Here is a 23608-nt window from a genome sequence, read left to right on the forward strand (position 1 = left end):
TTCGAACTTGCCAAACTTCATGCAAATATAGGGATTAACCCAGACTTGGAAACACACAGGATTAAAGCCGTCTTGTATTAAAGCAGAAGACAATGAGAAGGAATACGGACTTAACAGAATAGAATGAAACAAAAAAAATAAACCAAGAAGTGCAGAAAAGTGAGGAGTAAATCACAACTGTTAAACAATTCATATGTTCCCTGAAATGAAACACCTATTGACATATCAATGTGTCAATCGCTCATGCTAACCATTACCAGTAACATTTTCCTTTACCCTTGACAGCAATCTTCCACTAACTTTGAACGAGACAACAATTTAGCTTTTAAGGTGCAATGTGTAAGTTCTTGCCAGAATTTTAGTTTGACCAATTCAAAAAACGACTAACATTATGAACAGAATGCAAAGAAGTTATGGTGTTGGCGTTATGTCAAAGATGTATATGTGTTGAAGTGATATGTAGTGAAATTTCCATGCTACCTGGCGGCCCGCAGCCCATATTTTCTTGTAATATAACTTGGCCTTCAAGAGGCAATAATGAGTCACCGCAGCGCCAGTTAGCCCACAGTCCAGAAATAAGAAGAAGTAGGGCTGCCCCATGCGCTTGTCAATAGGACTTCCACGTTCCGTGCATTTCATAGCTCACTTTTTGTATAAAATCCAAAGTCACAGAAAGGAAAAAATTACACACACCCTTGCATTGTTCTCCCAGCGGCAAGGAGGGTGCTTTGCCGGGAGGAGAGCCAGGAGTCCAGGAGATTTGGCTACCACCAGTTAGCAGTTAGCTTAAACTAGTGCAAACCCCAGCACCGGGAGTCTGAACCTGGGGGGAAACACCCCGTCTCCAAACTTTCTGTCGTTGCATTACATTACATTACAGTCATTTAGCAGACGCTTTTATCCAAAGCGACTTACAGTCAGTAGTATATTACATATCATTCACCCATTCACACACTGATGACAGGCTACCATGCAAGGTGCCACCATCAGACTCTAACTAACATTCATGCAACATCCAGTCCACACCGATGGCAAGCCTTCAGGAGCAACTTGGGGTTAAGGACAAGGACACATCGACTGCCGAAGCCTGGTATCGAACCACCGACCCTCTGATTGGAGAACTACCTTGCTCTCCACTACGCCACAGCCGCCCCTAGACCCCAGTTGGCTCCACCAACTCCACACACGAGGGTTTGTGCTGGCTGAATTTGAGTTGGTGGAGCTGCTGCCTGGTGAGTGTGTGGAGCGCTCTCATCCTCGTGAGGGGGTCTCCTGAGAACGTGGAGTGTGGGTTGTTTTCTGGTTTCTGCCGCATTGGATTTGGTCCAATAAGCAAACTATCAAAGTGCACATGGACTGAATAGCCCCGAGGTAGTACAACAAACACACAAATGGGTGACAGCAGAGTTTTATTTTGACCAGCTCTCTGAGTTTCAGCAGTTTGGTTGAATTGAGGGTATTTCTGCCCTGCTGTTGGTTGGTAGTTGGCTTTTTTTTTTTTTTTTAAAACAACATTTTTTAGAATTGATGACCCTGACCCTTAATTTATTAAACTGTAGATGGTCCTTTTTCTGACAAACTCTACAGTTAAGTAGCAAAAAATAGAAGCACCAAAAGTCAAAAAAACATTTTGTTAATATTTTGCAGGTATGTTCAATATGAACGATAGCAGATATCAGGGCAGGAATGGTTTGTGCACCAATAATATATCAGAGTTGCAAGTGGGCAAAAGGCTATCTCAATCCCCAGCAAGATGATATTGTTGCACTTCAGTCTGTTGACACAAAATGAAAAGAAACATATCTCTTATCTGGGTTTTTTCAGCTCTACTGAACCATGACACCTAAACCTGGGTATAAACCGAACCGTGTGTTCTGTTACACCCTTAGTAGATATGCTGAGTATAGATCGATGGACATGGAGGATTATCCCTGATCCAGACCTAAAGTACATATACTGGTGTTGGCCTTAAAAAACACTATCAGTCCCCACCTTCAACTCAGCACATCAACATTATGGATCACGTTACAGTCTTTCTCACAGTTTCCCACTAGTCCCTTAGGGAATCGAACGGGCACTCCAAGACTTCTAGCCTCAGCAGATATCAAAGAGCTGTATCTCCCAGCTGTGTGTTCTGTCAAGAGGTGTCACGGTTCAGATCAATATCTTAGCACCCACGACACAACAAGCAAGGGGTGATATATGTCCCACAGTGCTGCACAAAATAGCATTACCACTCTACTTGGTATGACAGTAAATTACTGTGAATCAGTTGTAATGTACTGAATAAATAAACTTTATTTAGTTGACAGACGAGCTAGAATGAGGGCAATACTGGAGTTATAAAGTGTGTTACATCAAGACAATACAGAAGATATTTCAGGTTTAGTGTTTAAATGAAGCTTCTCTATGGGATGAGCCATTTACATGTGTGTGTTAAAAAAGTGAGGTGCACTGCAAGTCTGCTGTGCACGGACCTAAGAAGAGGTTTTGTAAGTGTTGGGATTCAAGCCAACAAACTAGCCTGAGGGAGCATTCAGTCAGAGGAACACTTGCACATTCATTTTCATTGTTGTCTTTGAAGCGGTGTGTCTAGAGGCTTAGAAAATGCATTTAGTAGGTGTACCCAAACTAATAACATTTAATCTGCTTGATGCACAGGCAACGCACCCTGTGATTGTCCAGCCAACTTCAAAGGCCTTGAAAAAGGACACTGGCACAATGGAGCAGATTTTTAAAACCCTCTCTCTGAATGCTACCCAAACTAAGCTAACCTCGAGACTATTTCTTTCTTACAGTGCCTCAATATGGTAGCTTAAATGCTTAAATAAAAGCTTAAATAAAAGTAACATGTGCTTAATGGTAACTCAAACACCCATCCTTGTACAACTTTCCGGGTTCCTTTTTCATGGTCTGGTTTAGATATTACCTCTGGTAAATTGCGAGCGTGACCTTTTACTAAGTTTATTTTTCAGTGATCACAAATGTTGACTGGTCTGCTGCAGACAGCAGACCTTCCTCCCAGCACTGAGTGCACAAACTATCATATTTTGGCAGAGTGCACAGCTCCATGATAAAGAGGGAAAGGAACACATGTAAACACATGCGAAATGTGTTTTTTGAGAGCACCTGTATCACCTTTTCCGACGGTTTCAAGGTTTCAAAATAATAACCTGAAGTTTGTTTGGAAATGTTAGATGTTGTCTCCTTTGTGCTTTGCTGTATGCATAAGTCAGGACGTGGGTTGGATGGAATAAAAGAAAGGAAGGAAAGCATATGCTTAAAATTCAACAAATAAAGTTATGATAGAGTTATCGGTTTATTCTGATGATATCAAATAAATATTATGTTGTGCTGTGACATTGAGGAAAGTTTTGGATGCAGAATTGATGCAGATTACAACATATTAAAAGCAAAAACATCATGACTATTCCTGTCACATGCAGTACAGAATACCTTCTACTTATTGAAAAGCCAAAATGATATTGCAGCTTTACAAACAGAACTAAGGCACAGAATAACAACATCATTGTATATACCAAAGATCATACTGCAGTTTGTAACTACATAAGGCATCTGCTTTATGTTCTGTACTAAATTACAAATTATTTATTAAAAAACCTTTGTATATGCTTGAGGGACGTACGTTCAAGGCCACTGCTGCATGTTTACACTGTAGGTTTCCTCGTATACTTTCTGTGAACTGCATATAGTTGATGTTAATGTCTGACAAACAATGCCCCGATGTATCGTGACACTCTCCCACCAAAAGTTAATGACATTTTATGATAGATGACATCTTATCTGTTTACCCATGATGCACTAAGCCATCATTCACCAAATTATTCAACGATGACAAGGGGCCGACTATCAGCAGCGTGGCAGACATCATTCATATCTGTAACATCATCTAATTAAAAGACATCACTTCTGCCAGACAGTTGCCTCACTGCTAGCTGAAGCAAATTGATTCTCAACCCCCTTCTAGTCTATGCAAAGGAGGAATGAATAATGCATGGACATTAAAGTCTTATCTTCTGTCCTGACAAACAACGTTGTCACGCTTTGAATATCCCACAAAGGTGTGCGAAGGGTCCTTATTAGAAGAGTAGTCGGACAGGTGCCGTTTTCATGGGGAGTCATTCCGCATTTATTGCAGTTCGCTTCCAAGCCGCACCATAATTCTGGACACACTGGATCAACTGATTTACTTTGTGACGGTGCTCAGTTTACGACGGAGCTTAAGGTATTTGCATAGAATTTTATAGCTGCCACTCACACATTATGCTGGCAATGAACTGTAAAACTATAACTTTCTAATGCATTTCTGCCACAGTCACAGTTACCGTGGGCTATGGGGCCAAATCAATCCACGGATTTCTGTCCATTTTGCTCCGCTGCACTGCTGGTCTCCTGGCTCAACCTGCATCAACATGTTGAAGGTTATGACTCATGTCTTCATACACGACGCGGAGATGATGTGAGCAGCTGTGCACTGGGCCTCCTATATACTAAAAAAAGATGATGTAATATTGCTGTTTTATAACTGTATGTGAAAGAGCAGTAATAAAATAGATTGGCCACGCTCAGTAAATGTGATTGAATGGTGTTTTTAAGTCAATTCAATAATATAATAAAAATAAATGCTTTCCCAATTAGCCTTTATTACCAAATGTGATTCTTACGGATGATGTTAGATGATTATTAGTTTCAGGGCAGGATTCATAAAGCCAAACTGTGATCTGGGGATAAGATTAAATCTCATGTTGGTGAGTGGAGCTAGATACTGAACCCTAGTAAGGTGGGTACCTTCAGGGTAAAAAAAGTCCTTCATCGTAGGTAAAAATCTGACCTCCTTCATGGGAGCAAATTAAGATTTGAACATTCAATCTAATGGCTTCCCATAAAGTTAAAGGGCTGCTATTACTGCTAAATCCACTGAGAATTAACTCCAGGCTCTGCAACACAATGCAGCTTTCACTTATTTTTTTTATTTGGTTTGCATGTCTGGCTCAGATCTACTTTTTTTCTTTGGGCCACACAACTGGTGACAATGATTTGAAAAGACAACGTCTCTGTCTTTTGTAAGGCTTCATCTCCATTGCACCATGACTGTATTATCTCCTTTGGTTAATGCATCTATGTGGAAATCAGTTGAATTGAAAAGTTCAATAGAGTTGTATGTCTCTTGAGAAGTTGCATTTGTGACCTTTTTTATTTTTTTTAAAATCAGCCTTTCTTTCTTGGCTGCCTCACATCTATGAAGCACCGAAGCATATAGCAGAGTGACGCAGGTCGAACAATGAATGCAGTGAAGAAGACACCAACTGAGAACTACATTGACCTCCAAGTATGCAAAACACTCAAAATATAAATTCAGAATTGATTTAACAAAGGCCAAATGCCTTCAAGGACTCCAGTAGTGTGCAGTACATTCTTGAATCATACAGAGTTGTTGACAATGACACAAAAACTAGAATACATTACTGCTTAATTGAATCCGCTATTTTTTAAATAATACTTTGTGGAAATTGAAAGAAGAAGTAAAAGTGAGGAGTAAGACAGATTGAAACAAACTGCGGGGGGAATTTACTAACATTAAATATCCCATTTCCTTCAAGGGGAGCTAAGCTGAAAGCATGCAAAAAGATCAGAAAACTGAGGAGGAAGCAGTTGGGAGCTAGACGAAGTTAACTCTTCAATGAAATGCAGCTCTCCTTAGATTGGCTGGGGTTACTTTATTTTCAGGATTTGCCCGAAGGGGTCTGCTCCCACACATTCACGTATGATGTGGAGAATACCAGACGAGATGATTCACTTTCTCCCGTGACTTTGTCTGCTCGAAGAAATGCTTCAAATACAAAAGGACTGATGAGATGACGGTTGATTATGAATTCTCTCCCACTTCTAAATGTGTCAAGCCAGCTAAATGTCAGAATATATTTTCTGTCAGAGGATATTGAGCTGACTGAAAATGTCAGACGGAGAGGAACTGGGAAAAAGAGCATGAGGAGGAAACAAAAGGAGGGAACTGGTCCACATGTGTTGGGGTGACTCAGATGTGGCAGAGAACCTGTCTTATTATAATTAGCGGGGGTTTGGTTTGAACTACTGTTTCGCATTAGTCATGACCTGCTTACTTTGGCACCAACTCCATGCTGAACGCCTTTATCCAGCTACCAAACAGAGCCAAACAACAAGACCGACAGTACAGTTGGCAACAATCATGAGTTCAAAGTAAGTCCTCCATTGGCGAGGTATCAAACACTATATAATATAAACCGGGTAAGTTCATCAAGATTGGAACTTTATAATGACCACTGTTTCCAAGGAAACGCAACTGATTGATTTCGAATTTAAACACAACCAAAACTTAAATAGACTTTTTTTTTTTTTCATGTTGCATTTAAGGTTTGTTCATCTTAAGACAGGTTTGAAAGTAGGTCCATGTAGACTGGTACTCCGTCTCACTAAAAGATTGTGACAGATTGAAAGTATGTAAGAGAACAATATGAACTGAATCCAAGGTTTAAAATGAACACATGGAAGAGATTTCTGTTGTTTGTATGGTATAGGTACCCTTTGTTTTACAGTTTATTCATGGTTATTGCATTGCTGTGTATATAAGTGAATTATATAGTGAAAAATGATTTGTCACAATGTTTATAGACTTACATGACGGGAGCAATTAGTTTCACACATGTAATTAAAACATCAGGCAATATTAAAAGCATTGACTCAGACTACGCAGATGAGAATGTCAGTCTTGACACATATAGTCCATGTTTTCTGACACAATGTAAATGGAAAATGTGGGCAGAAAAATGGCAGATGCTACCTAAATCTTCCTTTTTCAGGGACAGCGATAAGCATCTTCAAACTTAGAAAACTTTTTCAAACGGCACAAAACATGTTACTGACAATAGTCTGGACTCACCCAAGGCTGTGTAAAACTCCTCTTTTGTCAGGTGCTCGTCGTCATTGACGTCGTTGTACTTGAGGAGGTCAAACAGTGTGCACTCGGAGACATCCTTGGACAGACCTTCTTGCTTGATAACCTTTGATGAGAATGAATTCATGTTCAATTTAAAATCAGGGGACAGTGCTTGTAGGTGTGAATAAAAGTACAACGATGTCGCCCGGATTCAGTTTTTTTTGTGAATTTAATGAGGAAATGTTGCAGATAAGTTAATTAACAACTTTTCCTCATTAAATTCACAGAATTAGTTAAAAATCATGTTAATGCTGAACGTATCAGAAAAAAAAAATATTTACAAGAAGAACAGGAACATAAGAACATGCTGCTGCCAGTAACTTCCATGATTTTGCTACATTTTTGTCTTAATTTGTTGTTATTTTTTATTTATTACTGCAGAATTTGCAGCATATGATATACTACATATTAACATTGGAGAGTGGAGATTGGCATAATAACATAATATTATGCTTACACTTTTGAATTTAATTTGTCTTCAGTCCAAATATCAGATTACAATTGAATATCTGCTAGTAACCACCACTTAACTTTTTCAAGGTTATGTATTGGCACTGACAGCACTTAGTTAAGGTTAAGAAAAGATTTTGGTCTAGTTAAGTAAATTTAATCTTTAATTACCATCCTTTACCTCCCTAAACCTTTCAGCTCCATTCTTACACTATTTAAATGTGTGTTTTATTGTGACCATGATGATAAGCCGCATGCAGAAACACCTAGCCTTAAAATAAAGTTCTTATATAAACTGCAAGTGTTTCAGGAGTTTTACCTCTTAAGAATATAAGCCTGTGAAAAATAGCATAATGGAAATAAACAAATAAAGTTTAAGTTTTGAGCTGTAGCACAAAGTTCAAAGCTTCATTGAGGCGTTTAGCCTTTCAAAAACAACATTTTAGCAGCAGTCAAAAAACAGCTAAGTAACAGTAAGACGAGTTAAATTCATTAGATACAGTTGATTTAATAAAAAAAAGTTGATTAAATTATACAATCAAATGATTACTTTATTCAAATTGAAGATTTTCTTGTCGGATTTCTTTTTTTTAGGGCGATGACCTCATAAAACGTGATGAAAAACATTTTAAATTCATTTGAAAACCTCAATAGACACTTAAATTGTATAAAGTAGATGACATTCTGTATAACCCTATTAAATATCTCAAAATTGTACCTAAGAAAAGCACTCAAGAGCATGTACTTACTGTGTATACCTGCTTAATATACTCTTTGAAAAGTTTGGATGTAATCTCGGTTATAAGTCAACGGTACGTGCCCAATCTAAACTCTGTGTTGGATGTCAAGGATGATAAAACACACGTAGTATTAGCTGTCAGTTTATTGTAGCCCAACTGAAGTTTTGTCACAATAGATGGTGAAAAGGGCCCCAAACACTGTGCAGATCTTATCATCAGCCTGCTAAAGCATGGTCCTACTCCTCCCACTCTGCATGGCCGTGGCAGTGAAACATCCATCACACCAGATCAGCTGTCAAAACGCTGATCACAGGGGACGGTTTTACACATCATTCCTCGTCCATCGGATCACTGCACTTCCCTTCCCGGATGACTTGCCCCAAAATTAAGAGCCACCAGTAATGGCATATCCTTAGCGTATCCTAGAATCACAACAAGTAACAAATAACTGTGGTTTACACAATAAAGTAGCCGCTTGAGTCTTTGGTATATTGAACTATTTGATCTCATCTGCCAAATGTGGTGTGTCTTTCCTCTTTCTTCCTTTGAAGTATTTTCTGCAGTTATTTATTTTTATCTGCATCTAACCCAAACTCAAATTGAGCTTGTAATAACCTCGAAAATGCTTTCCGTTTCCTCAGTTCAAAAGGTATTGAGACTAAAAAATATGCTCTCCATCCCTCGCTTGCGTGCTTTGAATTGGAGTAATGTAGTTGGCCTTTGAAAGATTTGTAAGTGGTTTTGGAGTTGCTTGCTTTTAGGCCTTAACTCTGTTTCTTAAGATATTTGCAGTCACTTCTCCTGTACAGAGTGACTATTCAACCACAGTAAGAAGGGACCACGGGCATCTTCTCTAGCATTCAGCACAACCCTGTGAGCTAAATGAACTGATACACATCATTGATGTTATAACCATCTGTAATGTTTTATTGAGAATGCAGCTCCTGCCTATTTCAAATCAAGGTTTAATTTGCAGAGCCAATGGTGCATTGGCTGGTTAGTCAACACCGATCTGTCCAAATCTTTACTACTTCATAACATTTTAGACAAATTTCAGTAATTACACACAACCTATTTGGTAGCACTGACAGTGTGTTATATGTATTATAGCCGCACATGGACTAGTTACACAAAGTACTGATCACTGGCCTACTTTCAAAGGCTGTTGGCAAGGTCACATCAGCAAGCTGCAGTTCCTCGCTAACAGAAAATCACATAATTCTGATCAGGCACTGTTACTAAGTTTAGTTTCACTGTGGTCAACCTTTAAAACCAGCTATATGATAGACATCTGCTTGTTTCTTTCCCTTTTTCCATCACATGTAACACACTTTTCCTTCCAATTAAAAAAACATGTTCAAAAGTTTTGTTTGTCTCCTCGTTAGCCATCGTTATTTTCATTTTCCTGCAGACAAATTGAGATACTGTATTAAACCTCTACATTAAATTGCTAAAATCCTACACATTGGTAAGAGGATGTTGAGGGGTCTACTCTAGTGCAGACCTTGTGTGTGGGTCCTGTAGACAGAGTTTTTCAAAGATTTGTATATTAATTATATCTATTCTGGTCTAGACAAGGATTTCATTTGCTCAACTCTTATTCTTGAAGTGTTAGCACCTGTTCGCAAATGAATTTCAAATTAAAAAACATCAGATTTTACAGAACTGCATAACAAACTGTTTCTACTTTGGTGGAGGGACAATAAGAGCAATCTTTACAAAAGCTAAGACCTTAAATTTTGTTTTTATGGAAGATACTCAAGTTTTTTAAAAACCTTTAAAATAGGAAAATCTGATGTGAGTGCATTACGAGTTACATCTTTATCCTCATTATTATCAGACACAACAGGTAGACAGGACTAGAGCAGAGTACATGGTGGAACTGTCTTTTCATACCTTTTGCTAAAAAAGGTATAATTTCAGGAATTGTGTCTTTGGTCAAAGTATAGATATGGGCAATGCAAGGAAAAAGAAGAAAGTTTGAGTCGCCATTTCAAAAGGGCACCCAAGACTAAAAGGGCAGGAACAATTGCTCCATGTCCCTTCATGTGAACACTCTGGCAAGTCAAGTAAGCCAGGGTGAGGGATTTCCATCCTAGACTTTCAAATGAGATCAGAAAAACACTCCAATTATAAAGGGCGCTTCAGGGCACGAGGGTGGCAGCCATTGTTTGGTACTTTCAACTGCTGATGAGAGTGTGATTTGCTTGTGCAATGCTCCTTTTGAGAGCACATTCACTCCAAAACATATTTTTGCATAAATCTCTTGCCTTTTGTCAATAAGGTAACATTCTGTAGTCGAAGCCACTGAGGTTAATGACATGCAGATTGCCCTGACAGTGGTATCTAAGTGAATCTGAACCATTATATATATTGTATATGATATTTCAAACTCGCATCATGTGGAGAGAAAAGAAAACTGTTTCCCATCGAGCTATTAATTACTTTAAGATTACATTCTGTGAGAACATTTAATACACCAACATAAAAACTCATTAAAGCCCCAATCCATAATTACATTCAGGCGCCCGTATGTTGAGGCACTGTTAACCCACAACTGCTTCCGTTTATTAAGTGATTTATCAAATTGATGAAGCTATTTCGCTCTGATATTTATCATGCTATAATTTATTATGCAGCAATGTTGATGCGAGGTGAAAGTATGCAGGAGCTCAAAAGTTTTCTCAATATTTTCAGGCTAAAGCATGTGGTTTGGGTTGCAGTATGACAGAGTGAAAAACGTAATCAACAAAATCTTGATTTTGAAGCTAAAGACCATAAAAGGACAAAGTCAAACACGGTGTTTTCACACAGCTATGTGTCTTTGAACCACACTATGAAAGTCAAAGGAGGCTACGTAAATGTATGCATGAAAAAAACCCACCTTTAGATTTTGTTGAAAACCCCATAAGGGCCACCTGCAATCCACTATTATTTCATTTCTGATTATTCCAGAAATACTCGCTTCTCTTCTTTTTCTCGGAGCATATGTAGCTGATAGTGTATAAAAAAATCTGCCAACATGCACATATTTGTCAAGAATAAAAAGGGATGAGTGCTAAAAAGCAGCCCTTGAGGAACCCCACAGAAGAGCTTCTCCATCTGGATGTGAAATATTACTGACTAGCTTGTGTCGTTCACACACCTAGAGAGAAGTGGAGTGGTACAGCTGAAGTAGAATTAACGGGAATCACCAAGGGGTTTGAAAATCCAAAGTAATATCCAATGACTTTAAAGGGCATATTCAAATTCACATTCAGAGCATTCTTACAATATTATTCCATAAAACACAGAACAACATGGTTTGTTGACTGTGCATTTCACTCACTAAACATTGATGTCTCTCATACTGGCATGGGGCAACAAGTAAATGTAAAAACATGTAAAACTATGTAAATTATATGAAAATATGGTAAAAAAATATCACTATTTTTGAAGTGTTATTTGGATGATTTGAACTTCAAATTCTAAAATATATTCAAATTATTCCAATGAAACCTCCCCCCGTTGGGCGAAGGGGCATTGACAGAGCTAACCAAGGTGACCCCGGTGCAGATGGGATATCCTACTGGATCAGCAAGAAGCTGACCTAAGAATAGCAACTGGTTTCATGTTTCTGAAAACCACAGCAGGTTGCTTACCCTTTTCATTGATTTAAATACTTTCTACTTAAAGTCAGTCCTCAGGTACTGGGAGACATTATTTGTTATGCACATAATTTCCTCCTTCGTCGTAGCGGTCACAAAACTGCTTCTTTTTTTTTTTTACAACCATCCCTCTTGGCAGCGCTGGTCAAAGGCTGCAGCCTCCCATGAGCACAAGGCTCCTTTGACCCACATTGCTTTTCAAAAGATTTACCTAAAGCCACGCTGCACAGCTACCAGAGGGAAGGGTAAGAGGAGGAAAATTGACACAGTTACTTGTATGGAAGGGATCAAAGTGTCTAGATTAAAAACCTGACCATGCAGTTGGCGTATGTTCATTTGTAGAATTCATTTTCTGTACCGTGGTCGCACCAGCTGCCGTGGCGCTTAGTCAGATTTCTATTACCATTACTGCTTTTATTATCATTATCATTCTATTATATCCACTGCTGCTGTTAATAATGTTGGTAATTTATATCATCATTCTGCAGTTATTGGCGTTACTATTGCTATTACTATTCTCATTATATGCATCATTTCTGTCATGTGGTTTGACTATGTTGTTATTCCATTATGTTTTTCATTCTGTTCACATGACATCTATGAGCTTCAGTCCATCCTGGGAGATGAATCCCTCATCTCTTGCTTTCCCTGAGGTTTCTTACTTTTTTTTACCCGGTAAAAATTAGTTTGGGGAGTTTTTCAGGGTCAAAGACAGAGAACGTATTATGCTGTAAAAGTTGTAAAGCCCTATGAGGCAAATTTGTGATTAGTGATATTGGGCAATACAAATCAATTGAACTGAAAATCACTGTGGTTTAAACAGACTTAAAAGGTGGTGAGTGTTTCTGAGACAAGTGCAGTTACGCAATGCTTAACAACTTCTGTTTCATTCTTTTAGTTGTTGCAAATTACATTTATGCCAGTAGTATGTGTTGTAATTTTCAAAAGCAGGTATCTTATTGTGTATCAAAGTTCATCTTTTGATCGATATCCTTACCTGTGAGAGCTCGCTGGCATCTATTTGACCGTTGTTATCTGCATCAAAGCGCTTGAACATCATATCAACCAGTTGCTTCCTGGCAGCCATGTTGTCCTTGTGGGCCCCGTGGATGTTAGACCCCATGTATCGTTTGTCATGCAAATCCAGAATCTTGGTTTTCAGCCGGCGGTAGTCACTCAGTCTGCAGTTATCATCTAGGAAGGAAAGATAAATGGAGAGGCAGAAGGGGAATATTTTTAATAAGCATGTGACAATCATTACTGTAAGCGGTGAGGATAGTTTTTTTTTTTTGCTTGGTTTACTAAAATTAAATAAATGTAAACAGGCCGTCTACAAACATATATTTCATAAATATCTTTATGATTCCCAGGTGCTGAAAAAAGCATGATTAAAAGCATTGAACTTATGATTTCCCAACAATTGGATGCAATGTCTCAAATGTCAGCCAATTAGAACGTGTGAAAACTACAATTTCGACTCACTTTATTAAACAATAACCTCCTGTTCATATTCACCAAAAACCCAAATCTGAGCATGTCTATGATTGTCTGAGTGACAATAACAAATGCTAAGGATTAGTTTCCCTTACGGGAGCACAAACAGTGTCAGTCCTGAAGCATTTTCACCGCCTCGAACTAAGAGAGCAGCCACCCCGTCACCGGGAACAACTCACGAGCAAATCCATAACACTGGTGATGAGACCCTGACAGCTACGGAAAACATGATGGCGTTGTATTTACAATCCGCCATCAAAGGCTCAAGATGAAAGAAGTCAACTACATGAAAGGTACGGCAGAGTCGAGGCGAAGAGAAAAATAATGACTAACTACAGGTTGACACATGTCACATCAAATTTGCATTGTTAGATCTGGCAGTGTTTCTCCTCTAATAACAGTTATATTAGCGGATGTCAACCAACCCACAGGAAAAACTTTGTAGTTCACAGTGATGCTTTTCAAACCTCAGAGGAGGGAGGAGCTATCACTGCCACATTGTGCGTACCTACTCAGGATGAATATGGAATAATAGCTGCTGCATGGAAGTCTTCTGCGAGACAAATGCACTTTGTTGGGAATGATCGGGCGAGAATGATTTAGTCAGAGTGTTAATGAGCTCTCCGCTCAGTAGAACTGGGTGCTGGCTGAGAGCCGATGACTAGTTAAGCAGAATCAGAATCACCCAAGAGACGAATCCCATGTCATGTAGCTGATGTGTAGGATCCTGTTTCGCATTCCAACATTCCTTCAGAGAAACAACTCGAGCAATCAGCGAGCATTTAAATGAGCTGTTTAATCCTAACGGGGACCATCGTCGGGGCATAAGATGCTGAGAGAGGCTCTCCAAACACTACGGGCTTCCACGGAGAATATCAAGCCATTTTCATCTCAATTCAGTTTGACCTTGTGAAGTCCAAAGATGTAAAATCTGTATTGCCTGGCATTGGAATGTTTAGTATTGTGACTGAGAAAAGTGTGAGATGCAACAGTCTCTTTGTTTTAAAGCCAAATAAATATAGAAAACATTTGTTGATCTTCTCATATTCTACCATGTAAAGACAAAAAATTAGTGTAAACAAAAGATTTAACTGTAAATTAAACGGATTACAGATGATTTAGTGAGCTTCTTAGTTCTGCACAATTCCAATTTTCTAGAGGAAGACTGAAAAATGTTTTCCTCCAAATCTTTCAACTACAGATGGGTGAAAAATTTAATAAAAACCTGAATAACTGAGTGGAGAATACCATTGATACACCTGATTGGTTAGGTACTTTATTAATACTCTTATTGGTGATTATTTCTTTACCTAATCATTACATACATTTTAAAGAAAATAATAAATTATAAACTGGATTAGAATATGTTTATGTTTTAAATATCAATAAATGTGTTTTTTAAACCAGTGACAGTAATGTTTTCAACAGCCAAGTCAATATATAAATTCCATAATATTTCACTAGAAATGTATCTAAAATGTCAATACAATTAATATATATAATATATTTGACATCAGAATACTGCGTGAAGTTAAGAAATAAACTTGATGCAGATCATCAGGGATAAATATTACATTTGTGAATACCTGTATGCAAGAGAGAATAAAGGAGTGTATGTTGAAAGGATTTATTCTTTTGATCTTGTCTTTAAGTTTGGTATCAAATTGGTGATCCAGGATCATGGAATTTCACTGGTATTGGTATGAACAACTACATTTCTAGTATCGTGACATCATTAATTGATAAAGTATTGGCCTTTTACTCACAGAGGTTTCATTGCACTGACAGTAACAAGCAAAGTTGTCGTCAACTCAAGTAATCTTAGAGGTCACTTCACTGTCTATACCGTGGCCTCTCTGCTCTACTGTTCGCTGTGTGTGTGTGTGTGTGTGTGTGTGTGTGTGTGTGTGTGTGTGTGTGTGTGTGTGTGTGTGTGTGTGTGTGTGTGTGTGTGTGTGTGTGTGTGTGTGTGTGTGTTTCAAAACCAAACAATACATTCTGTGTTGTTTTTCCTTCCTATCTTGTGTGTTAACAGTGTCTCTTCTTTCTGGGCTGTAGAAATGTTGTCCATAATGGAAATCTCCTCTTGCAATGCTTTCTTTTTTAATAACTTGGAAAACTGAATAATTGAAAGCTCACATAGCCAGGGTGGAGAGAAGGAGCTCAGTACGAACGCTTCAGTTTCTTTTAGCAGGAAAACCTGTCTGTAAGACACAAACTGAGCTGTTGACAGATGTTGGAGCTGCTTGATCAGTCTGAAGCGTCATGACACTAGCAGAGTGTGACCAACAACAGTGGTGGTTGCTAAGCTCGTCTGTTATATGAGTCAATGCAGATAGCATACCAACAGGAAGATCTGTTGAATAACAAAATTAGTTTTGGCAGCTGAAAACAGTGAAAGAGTCTGGTGAAAGCAACCAGCGAGCTAAATTCTTGCTGTGGAAACTGCATCAGTTGTCTGAGCGTGGGCCATTCAGGCTGCAGCATGCTGCATATCATGGGACAGGCTCTGTTTTGACAAGCGCCAGCGCCAGAGAAGCTGCCTTGGTCACAAATGGCAGAATGAATAAAAGATAAATGGCTGCTGGCATAACCAGGGGATATGAAGGTCAGCGACGTCAAAGGGAGCATACACTGGTACATGCACGAACACACACAAACACACAAGTGTACACAAACGCACTGCTTTGCACACACATGTACTTATAGTCTCCACATCCCCAAGTATTCAAACAGTGCATGTCTGCCCCGGGAAGAGTCAGCAATAATTAGACAATGGCTACAATAATCTCTCTGAAATGAACTGAACCAACATACCTCAGTCAAAAGAGGCCTGTAGGGACATGGTAACATCTCTGCAGAAATCTTATTTAGTATTTTTTCAGTGTATTAAGATTAACAGATAGGATTCTCAGTCTTGTAAAACCAAGCCTGCGGTTTTGTAGAAAGTCTCAGCCACCCAAATTGCTTTTGAGCTACGTGGGACACACTACAATGCGAACTGCCTGCTTACTCTATACAACAGGCGGGTAATCACACTAACAAAAGCAATTTCAGTTATTTTATTGGGGATGCTTTTTGACAAACTAAATGTTGATGGTTTGAATCATCAGTCGAGAAGCCCAGATTGACACCTCATGTCTGTCAAATCTAATGTTTTTTCCTGCTGTGTCATTGTACAGAGAGTTACAGGAGATACATAATGGCTGGCTACAAAGATCTACAAAACTTTTCTCTGGATGGCTGGCTGAGGGGTTAAGACGTTGGTCCTGAAAACCACAACAGACTTATTGCATCCCTCTCTTTTCTTGTCGTCTCTTCACTGTCACATTTAATAAAAGATTTAAAATGTACGAATGCACATATCAACATATAATAAAAAAAATATTTTCATCTTGACTGCATTTCTTTGAATTAAATCTGCAATGAACGTGAACTCACATCCCAAATAAAATGCATTTAAAAAATATAACTTCTGTTCTGCAATGGATAGTTTGCATATTTGTTATTTCAAGAAAAGAAAGATCATGTGGCAGTTGCTACCTTCATAGGTGTGCATGTCATGATGCCTAATTCGTCTTATGGAAGACAGATTTAGTGCACTTGATGGAAAGGTGTGATCTTTGCAGGAGTGAAATTAAAATCCTAGGTATTTATGGCATCTGTTGGTTTTTATACACATTCACGTCATACAAGCTGTTCTCAAAAGATCTAGAATCCTTCTACAGGTAGCCACAACCTCAAGAACAACGGCTGAAATTTTATGGTTTTCACCATAGTTATAAAGAGGGGGTTGATTTTTATTCAATCATGGATAGTCACAAATTTATGTATTTTGATTTACCAAATCTTCCCTTCTCCCGGTTCAATTTTAGACATCTCCTTTCAGAGTCTTCTGAAGTATTCTCACACATACTAATGACAACAGAGCCCTTTTAGCCAACATCCAATTACAAGCTGAGTAAACTCTGTTCAAGGAGAAGTAACAGTGTTGTAATAGAAGCATCAACTGTAAGACCCCCACCGGAATGCTTCATCATAATGCTGCTTTTGTCAACATTATTCATGAATTAAATGGATGACATTTTCCAGGGGCAAATGGTTCTGTAGAAAGCAGCTGATATGACAAAACTGGGTGGCAAAGAGTCAGGCTGTGAAACTTTTTTTAATCCACTCACAGGAGCTTTTACACTCAATAATTCACCATCACTTTCACTACACTTTGGAATAGTATCTTTTCATAGTGGCTGTTAATCTGTCAACATGCCTTTTAGTCAAAATGTAGTGGTATTTTAATGGTAGGTGGTATAATTTTTCAACACTGTTTCGAAATAACACATGAAGGACACAGACTGCTCGTTTGGCTTCAACTGCTCATGACCTTGCTTGTGACAAATGTCCCCGGTCACATAGGCTCCATATGTGGCAAGTGGCTGGCCAGGTTCCACCAATCAAAGCCATTGCCTCTTATTAATCGCCTTGAACTGTTCACATAATGTGGAGGTCAAGTCCCCACCTGGACGGAAATACATGTCAGAGTGAGAGGACTCGTATGCGCTGTATCGATTGAGGGCAAGGGAATTTATTTGATTAAAGCTATTTGTCAAACAGAGAATCACAGTAGCAGCAGGCTGCTCTGCTGTGAGCAGAGAGGGTTGCTAATAAAATGCAATAGCTACAGTCATTGTTTTCAACTCTCAATTGGTATACTTTAATTGTTTTAGCTTCCATGAATCAGGTTTTACTCCTTTTAAGCCTTTTAAAGTTAGGGGAATGCTCTGGAAGTCCTTGATTTGGCAAGAAAAGGTCTCTAAATTAGCACGTTGACAGACCAGCATTTCATTTGAAAGGGGAACTCCACTGACTTAAAATATGTATGTCTGTTTACAGGCCTTAGGGGGGAGTGTAAATAAGTGTGCAAAAAAAGAAAAGTTGTATAAATCCTTTTGTGGGTCCAGAAGGAGCACATAACTGAAAACAACAAGTCAAACTTATTACCACCTTGTGGTTGTATGCCTTGGCCAACCAGTCAAGTTGCAAGTTTAGTTTACTGATCTCAGCATGGGCTTGTGTAAAATAGGTCTTACTGCCTATACAGTAGCCACTTCTGGGTATCGCAACATATGCCTCTCCAGTCCTCAGATGTCTCCATATTCAGTTTTATTTTTGACGATCGTTATTTTTCATAAAGCAATATAGTCAGTAGGGGATTTTCAATATCGCCCACTCCTGCGCTTCAAGACGCTCCTTATATATCGTGTTAACTGATAAGGGATGGACGTTAGTGCCGAATATGAAGGAATTCCTTCAAGGGATTTCTGAATTATCATGTTCATGATAATGGTTCGCATGGATTGATGACAACGCGGAGGCATAAAAGTCTGGGGGTTTAGAGGGGAAAAGAAGTGAGGGTAGCAGACCTCTGTAGCACTGCAACTCCTCTCTAGTTGAGGTATGCGGCTTGAGCCACTGCGGTTTACTGTCCATGATGCATTGTGGGTAATGTAGTTGTGCGGTTTTGACACAAAAGAAGAATATACGGAATAAAACTTTGGTTCTGCTGCATCTACCTTTTTCGAGTTTGACAAAGTTGTATTAGTCAGTGCAGGGATAAATCAGTGAGGTAATCGTTTAAATGCCACTAAGTGAAAACACAAAGGAGAATATTACACGGCAGTGCCAAGAATGTTAATTCGCTTTGCCCATCTGTGTATTTTTGTACCATGGTTAATAGGAGGAGGGGAACAAACAGGTGGGACTTTAATTGAAGTGATACAGTGCAAAGACCTGCTGGTTTTTGGTTGAAATTGGGCCTTACAGGCTGTCTACATGGGCACGATGCAGCTGCGTTTCACTGTCATCTGATGGAAAAAATATGTGAATTAAAAAAAGGTTTTCAGCTGCCATACATTTTTCTTTCTCTCTGCCAAATAATGGCCTTCACATTTCACTTGCTTTAAGTGCATAACTGCTACCTGAAGTAATCTGAAGTGTACTTTCTGTCCAAGACGACAAAATAAATGTTCTTAGTGGACATCTGCTGACGTGCGACTGTCTACACATGGACAGTGTACACAACGTGTTAGAAGTCTCACTAAGAATAGATCTGTCTGATGCTCAACTAGTTGCAAAATTAATAATTTGAAGAAATGTGCAGCTATTATGAGATAAGGATGTAGATGTAAAATAAAACACATGGTTCATACAAGCTCCTACCTGTAGTCACATTTTACCCTCAGCAAAAATAGAGGTTTAATGCGATTATAGCAGAAACGTCAGAACAGCAGCCAGTATTGATCTATAATTAAGCAGGTGATTCTCACAAGTGTCTGTCATCCTGCTCTAAAATGAAAAAAATGTTTCCCCTTTAGTTAATTGAATCCCTGTAACCGTTATAAAAGGGCCAAAATAGGGCCCAAATTGGGACTCGACACCGCTGTAGTACAACTGTGAGATCCAGGGTCCATTTGCAGAGGCTGGAGATCAAACACCATTTTTAAGAATTATTTCAGTATAAGAAGAAGCCATTAACGTCAATATAAAAGTTTGGATATTATCGATAGATACAATGTTTGCTCTAAAGGATCAGTTGTTTTATAACTTTTAGATATGTGAGGAATTAAATGGACATGACAACAGCATGTAGGATAATATTTTGAATTTTGTCAAGACACCATTTCCGCTCGTCTCTAAGCACCTGAGCAGAGCACCACTGTGCACCAGGAATCTGCAGCCTTTTATGCACACTGTTCCAGGCAACGGAGAAAAAACAACTTCAGCATAAACAATCACTCGTGAGAATCACAAGTTGTTTTGTGAGTCAAAAGACTGCTCAGAAAGTGTTCAACATGCAGATCTTTGCTCATGACATTTTATTTAATATTTTTGTTTGACACCAGAGCTGAAAAATACCGACTAATCATTCTCATAATACACAGTAAAGTCCAACACATTGTCATATCCATGCATCAAAAAATGCAAGATGTGGCAAAAAGGGTGGCACCCTGAGTCTTCCTCGTAGCACTTATTGCACTCGTATTAGTTGTTGCACTTACTGTATTCGTATCAGTTCGCTGCACTTATTGAATTTGTATTTGTTTACTGCACTTATCCTATTCGTAGTAGTTTGTAGCACTTACTATATTCGGATTAGTCTGTTGCAATTATTGTTTCCGTAGTAATTTGCCTCTGCACTATACTTTTGCTCTGGCTTATGCTTTGAGATGCTTGTTTAAGAAAGGAGATGCACTTATGACTTCTGGTGACTAGTAGTTCTCTTGAATACCTATGTTGAATACACTTCCTGTAAGTCGCTTTGGATAAAAGCGTCTGCTAAATGACTGTAATGTAATGTAATGTAAAAAAGGTTCAAACTAGGAGGCGTTACGCTTGTTACATGCATAACATCTGTTCAAACTAAACTTCCGTCCCCATAGGAACATTTTAGTTTAAGTAAAAAAAAATCACTTGGGTTTATTAAAAGAGCGTGGTCGACACTGGGCGTCGGAACACTGACCAAGCTGCATTACTGGCGCGCTGGGACCGAGAACAGGTTGAAAAGTCAGTGAGAAAAAAGCAAACCTCCATCCCGTGTTCAGTGAGGCCATAACTGTGGGTGAGCCCGCCACCCCCTGCCTCCTCCATCTGCCCCTTTAAAAGCACTTACGGTTTTATTTATATAAAGAAAAGGTGGCTCAGCAGAATAGCCGGAGTCCACTACTCCCCCCCCACAGCACCTCCTCCAGCTTTTCCATCTCCATCTCCAGGGGCCCTGGATACTGCCACGGCTCGCAATACATCAAGACAGCATAGTCTGACAACTGGGTTACCCAAATCAGAGGTCACTGATTGCAATCTTTAAGAGCAACTAGAGGTGCCACCGCCGCAACACCTGAGTGAATCTGAAATGGATATCGGGGCAGTGGGGCTGCAAACTTCTCACAGCCGCTCGGTCCAGAATGATACGAATGCAAAAATACTCACAGCAGACCTCGGGCACAGATAAAAAAAACCTTCTGCTGTTATTCCAAAGTTCAGAAGAAAACTTTTAATCTCTGACTGCCATGCTGAAGAGCTGTGCATCTTTGTGAAGTTAAGATATATGAAATTTAGGTTCAAATTCATTCTTGTCCTTAGTAACAGCAGTTTAGAAACTGAGTACTGAGTTTTTTTCATGCTGCATCTGGTCCGTGAATGTACTGTAAACTGAAGTAATCAACACTAGTCATCCATTTCATACAAACCACATTCTCACCTTCTATTCAGAGTCTCTCATGACAATTCGTCACATGTCCAAAATGAAAATGGCTGCTTGAGGTGACCAACTTGAGACAAACTAGCGAGTGACTGATTATTTTAAATAGCAACCAACAGCATGAAAGAGCACCATTAGCAACACATTTCCAGAATATGAACGTAAAATGTATTTATGACTTGTGAATCCATGCACATCAACTAATGATAGGGTGACAACGGTTCTACTTCCATCTTTGTAACCAGGAGACAAAATCAATGTTTGCACAGCCTAAAGAAGTCACTTATCAGGAATATGTAAACAAAGGTCACTGTCAGTGTTTGAAAAAGCAACCAATACTGCCATTTTTCTGTTGAGGACAATCTCTACCCAACACTTTCATTGGTAACTTTACTTTGTTTGAGTGGAACTTGTTTGGTAACAGCTCAGGACAGGTTCCCTCCCTTCATTCAGTCTCTGTCACTACTGTTTTCTCCTCCGATGCAAGTGTAATTTTCTTCCTCCCATCTTGCTGAGGGACCGCTGCTGTTCCTCACGTCTTAATCTTTGATGTATTACCTCCCTCCCATCTCACCTTCAAGGGGATCATTATCATCCAGGGGACTTTACTCCAACCTCTTCTCACCCATCCAATTCACCCCTCCCACCCTCATCTTCTTCACTGAAGTCTGACCGAAGCCTCTGGAGGTGTTTGGAGCCTCAAAATCTCCCTTAAAAAAAAAAAAAAAAAAAAAAAGATCAGCCTCTGTGCCTTCTGCTACAAAACACTACAGGACCCCAAAACTGGACCACTTTAGAAATACTTTAGCCACTTTTCTTCTTTTCTGCAACTAAAGACCTCTGGTGAGTTTATGGTGTTTATACAACTATCTTTAAATATGTTGTTTTGAAAATAAAAGTTGTTTTCATATATAACTTATTTATTGTTTTTAAAAAGGTTTTTTTTATAATGTAGTTTGCATATTTAGAAGTGGTTACATTCTGCAACTGCATTCTAGTTTCTTAACAGATATATTGTTACCCTATAGTAACCCCAAGAAGTTTTGGGGTGTATTTTGCTCCAGTCACATTTTTTCCTCTGTGGCCTTCATTTTTACTGCAATATATAAGTCCTGCACCTCTATTGAATAGAATAAGCCCCAAATGAACCTATATAAAAGGCCCAGTCATGCAAAAAAATAAATGAAAAGATTTTTGGTTATACTGCTCAGCACTAGTAGACTTAGATAGACAATCACACTGAAAGAAGAGGAAGAGAGGGCAAGAAAATAAGCTTTGTTCACTTCTCATATCTGATCCCAGTAGAGTTGATTACACTGAGCTTTCTCCTTCAGTGGCAGGTCTTGTTGATGACATGATGAAGGACAGTGACCCAGGGGCTGAACACACCCAGGCAGCGATATCAAATCAACACACTGCTGCAGGTCTATATTTGGACTATAGCAGACAGACTGGGGAATATTGTCTTTTCCACAGATGGGCAAGACTGGGGTTTAACAATATGCATGAAAACGCCCTTGGGATGCAGAGATGGGGCATAAATGATGTCACTAGTTGATTTAAAGACTTAATATGTTAGAACCTGGGAGGTAAAGGAAGGGAAATGAAAAAAGTCTGACATCATAAATCACGTTGAGGATCACACGAGGGATGACATTCCAAGTTTAAACTAGATGTAATGGGTCACAGTGTGGGCAGTTAAACAACTAGTCTACCTAGAGTCAATTAATGTGAACTTCTTGGATGGGCCTCCCATTTGAAGGCTTTGGTAGCTTTCTTTATATTTTGAGCCAAAAATGTACAAAAAAAATAGCACTTTTTCCTTGTTGTTATACTAATTAGGGCTGTTCTAGACCAAGGTAACTCCTAGTCAATTAATTTGATTTTGTCAACGAATCAATTAGTCATGGTAAGATCTGTAAAACTGAGATATTCAATAAATATCTACAAAAAATAAATAACAAATTACATTGTGTGTTTGCCAAGTGTATATTATTTATATTGGATAATAATTGGAACTGCTAACCTG

The 23608-nt window shown here is 38.9% G+C and overlaps 1 protein-coding gene across 1 annotated transcript in view; it reads right to left on the bottom strand.

Annotated features, from left to right (window-relative positions):
* The window catches only part of fstl5 (follistatin-like 5), a 166292-nt gene that overhangs the window by 65044 nt on the left and 77640 nt on the right, over positions 1-23608 (bottom strand). The window contains exons 7-8 of the mRNA XM_054597138.1: positions 12829-13025; positions 6938-7058 (exon numbers count right to left, since the gene is read on the bottom strand). Of these exons, the coding sequence (XP_054453113.1) occupies positions 6938-7058; positions 12829-13025 (318 nt within the window). The remainder of the gene's footprint in view (positions 1-6937; positions 7059-12828; positions 13026-23608) is intronic.

Source organism: Anoplopoma fimbria, chromosome 4 (assembly GCF_027596085.1).
Source record: "Anoplopoma fimbria isolate UVic2021 breed Golden Eagle Sablefish chromosome 4, Afim_UVic_2022, whole genome shotgun sequence".
Lineage (NCBI taxonomy): Eukaryota > Metazoa > Chordata > Actinopteri > Perciformes > Anoplopomatidae > Anoplopoma > Anoplopoma fimbria.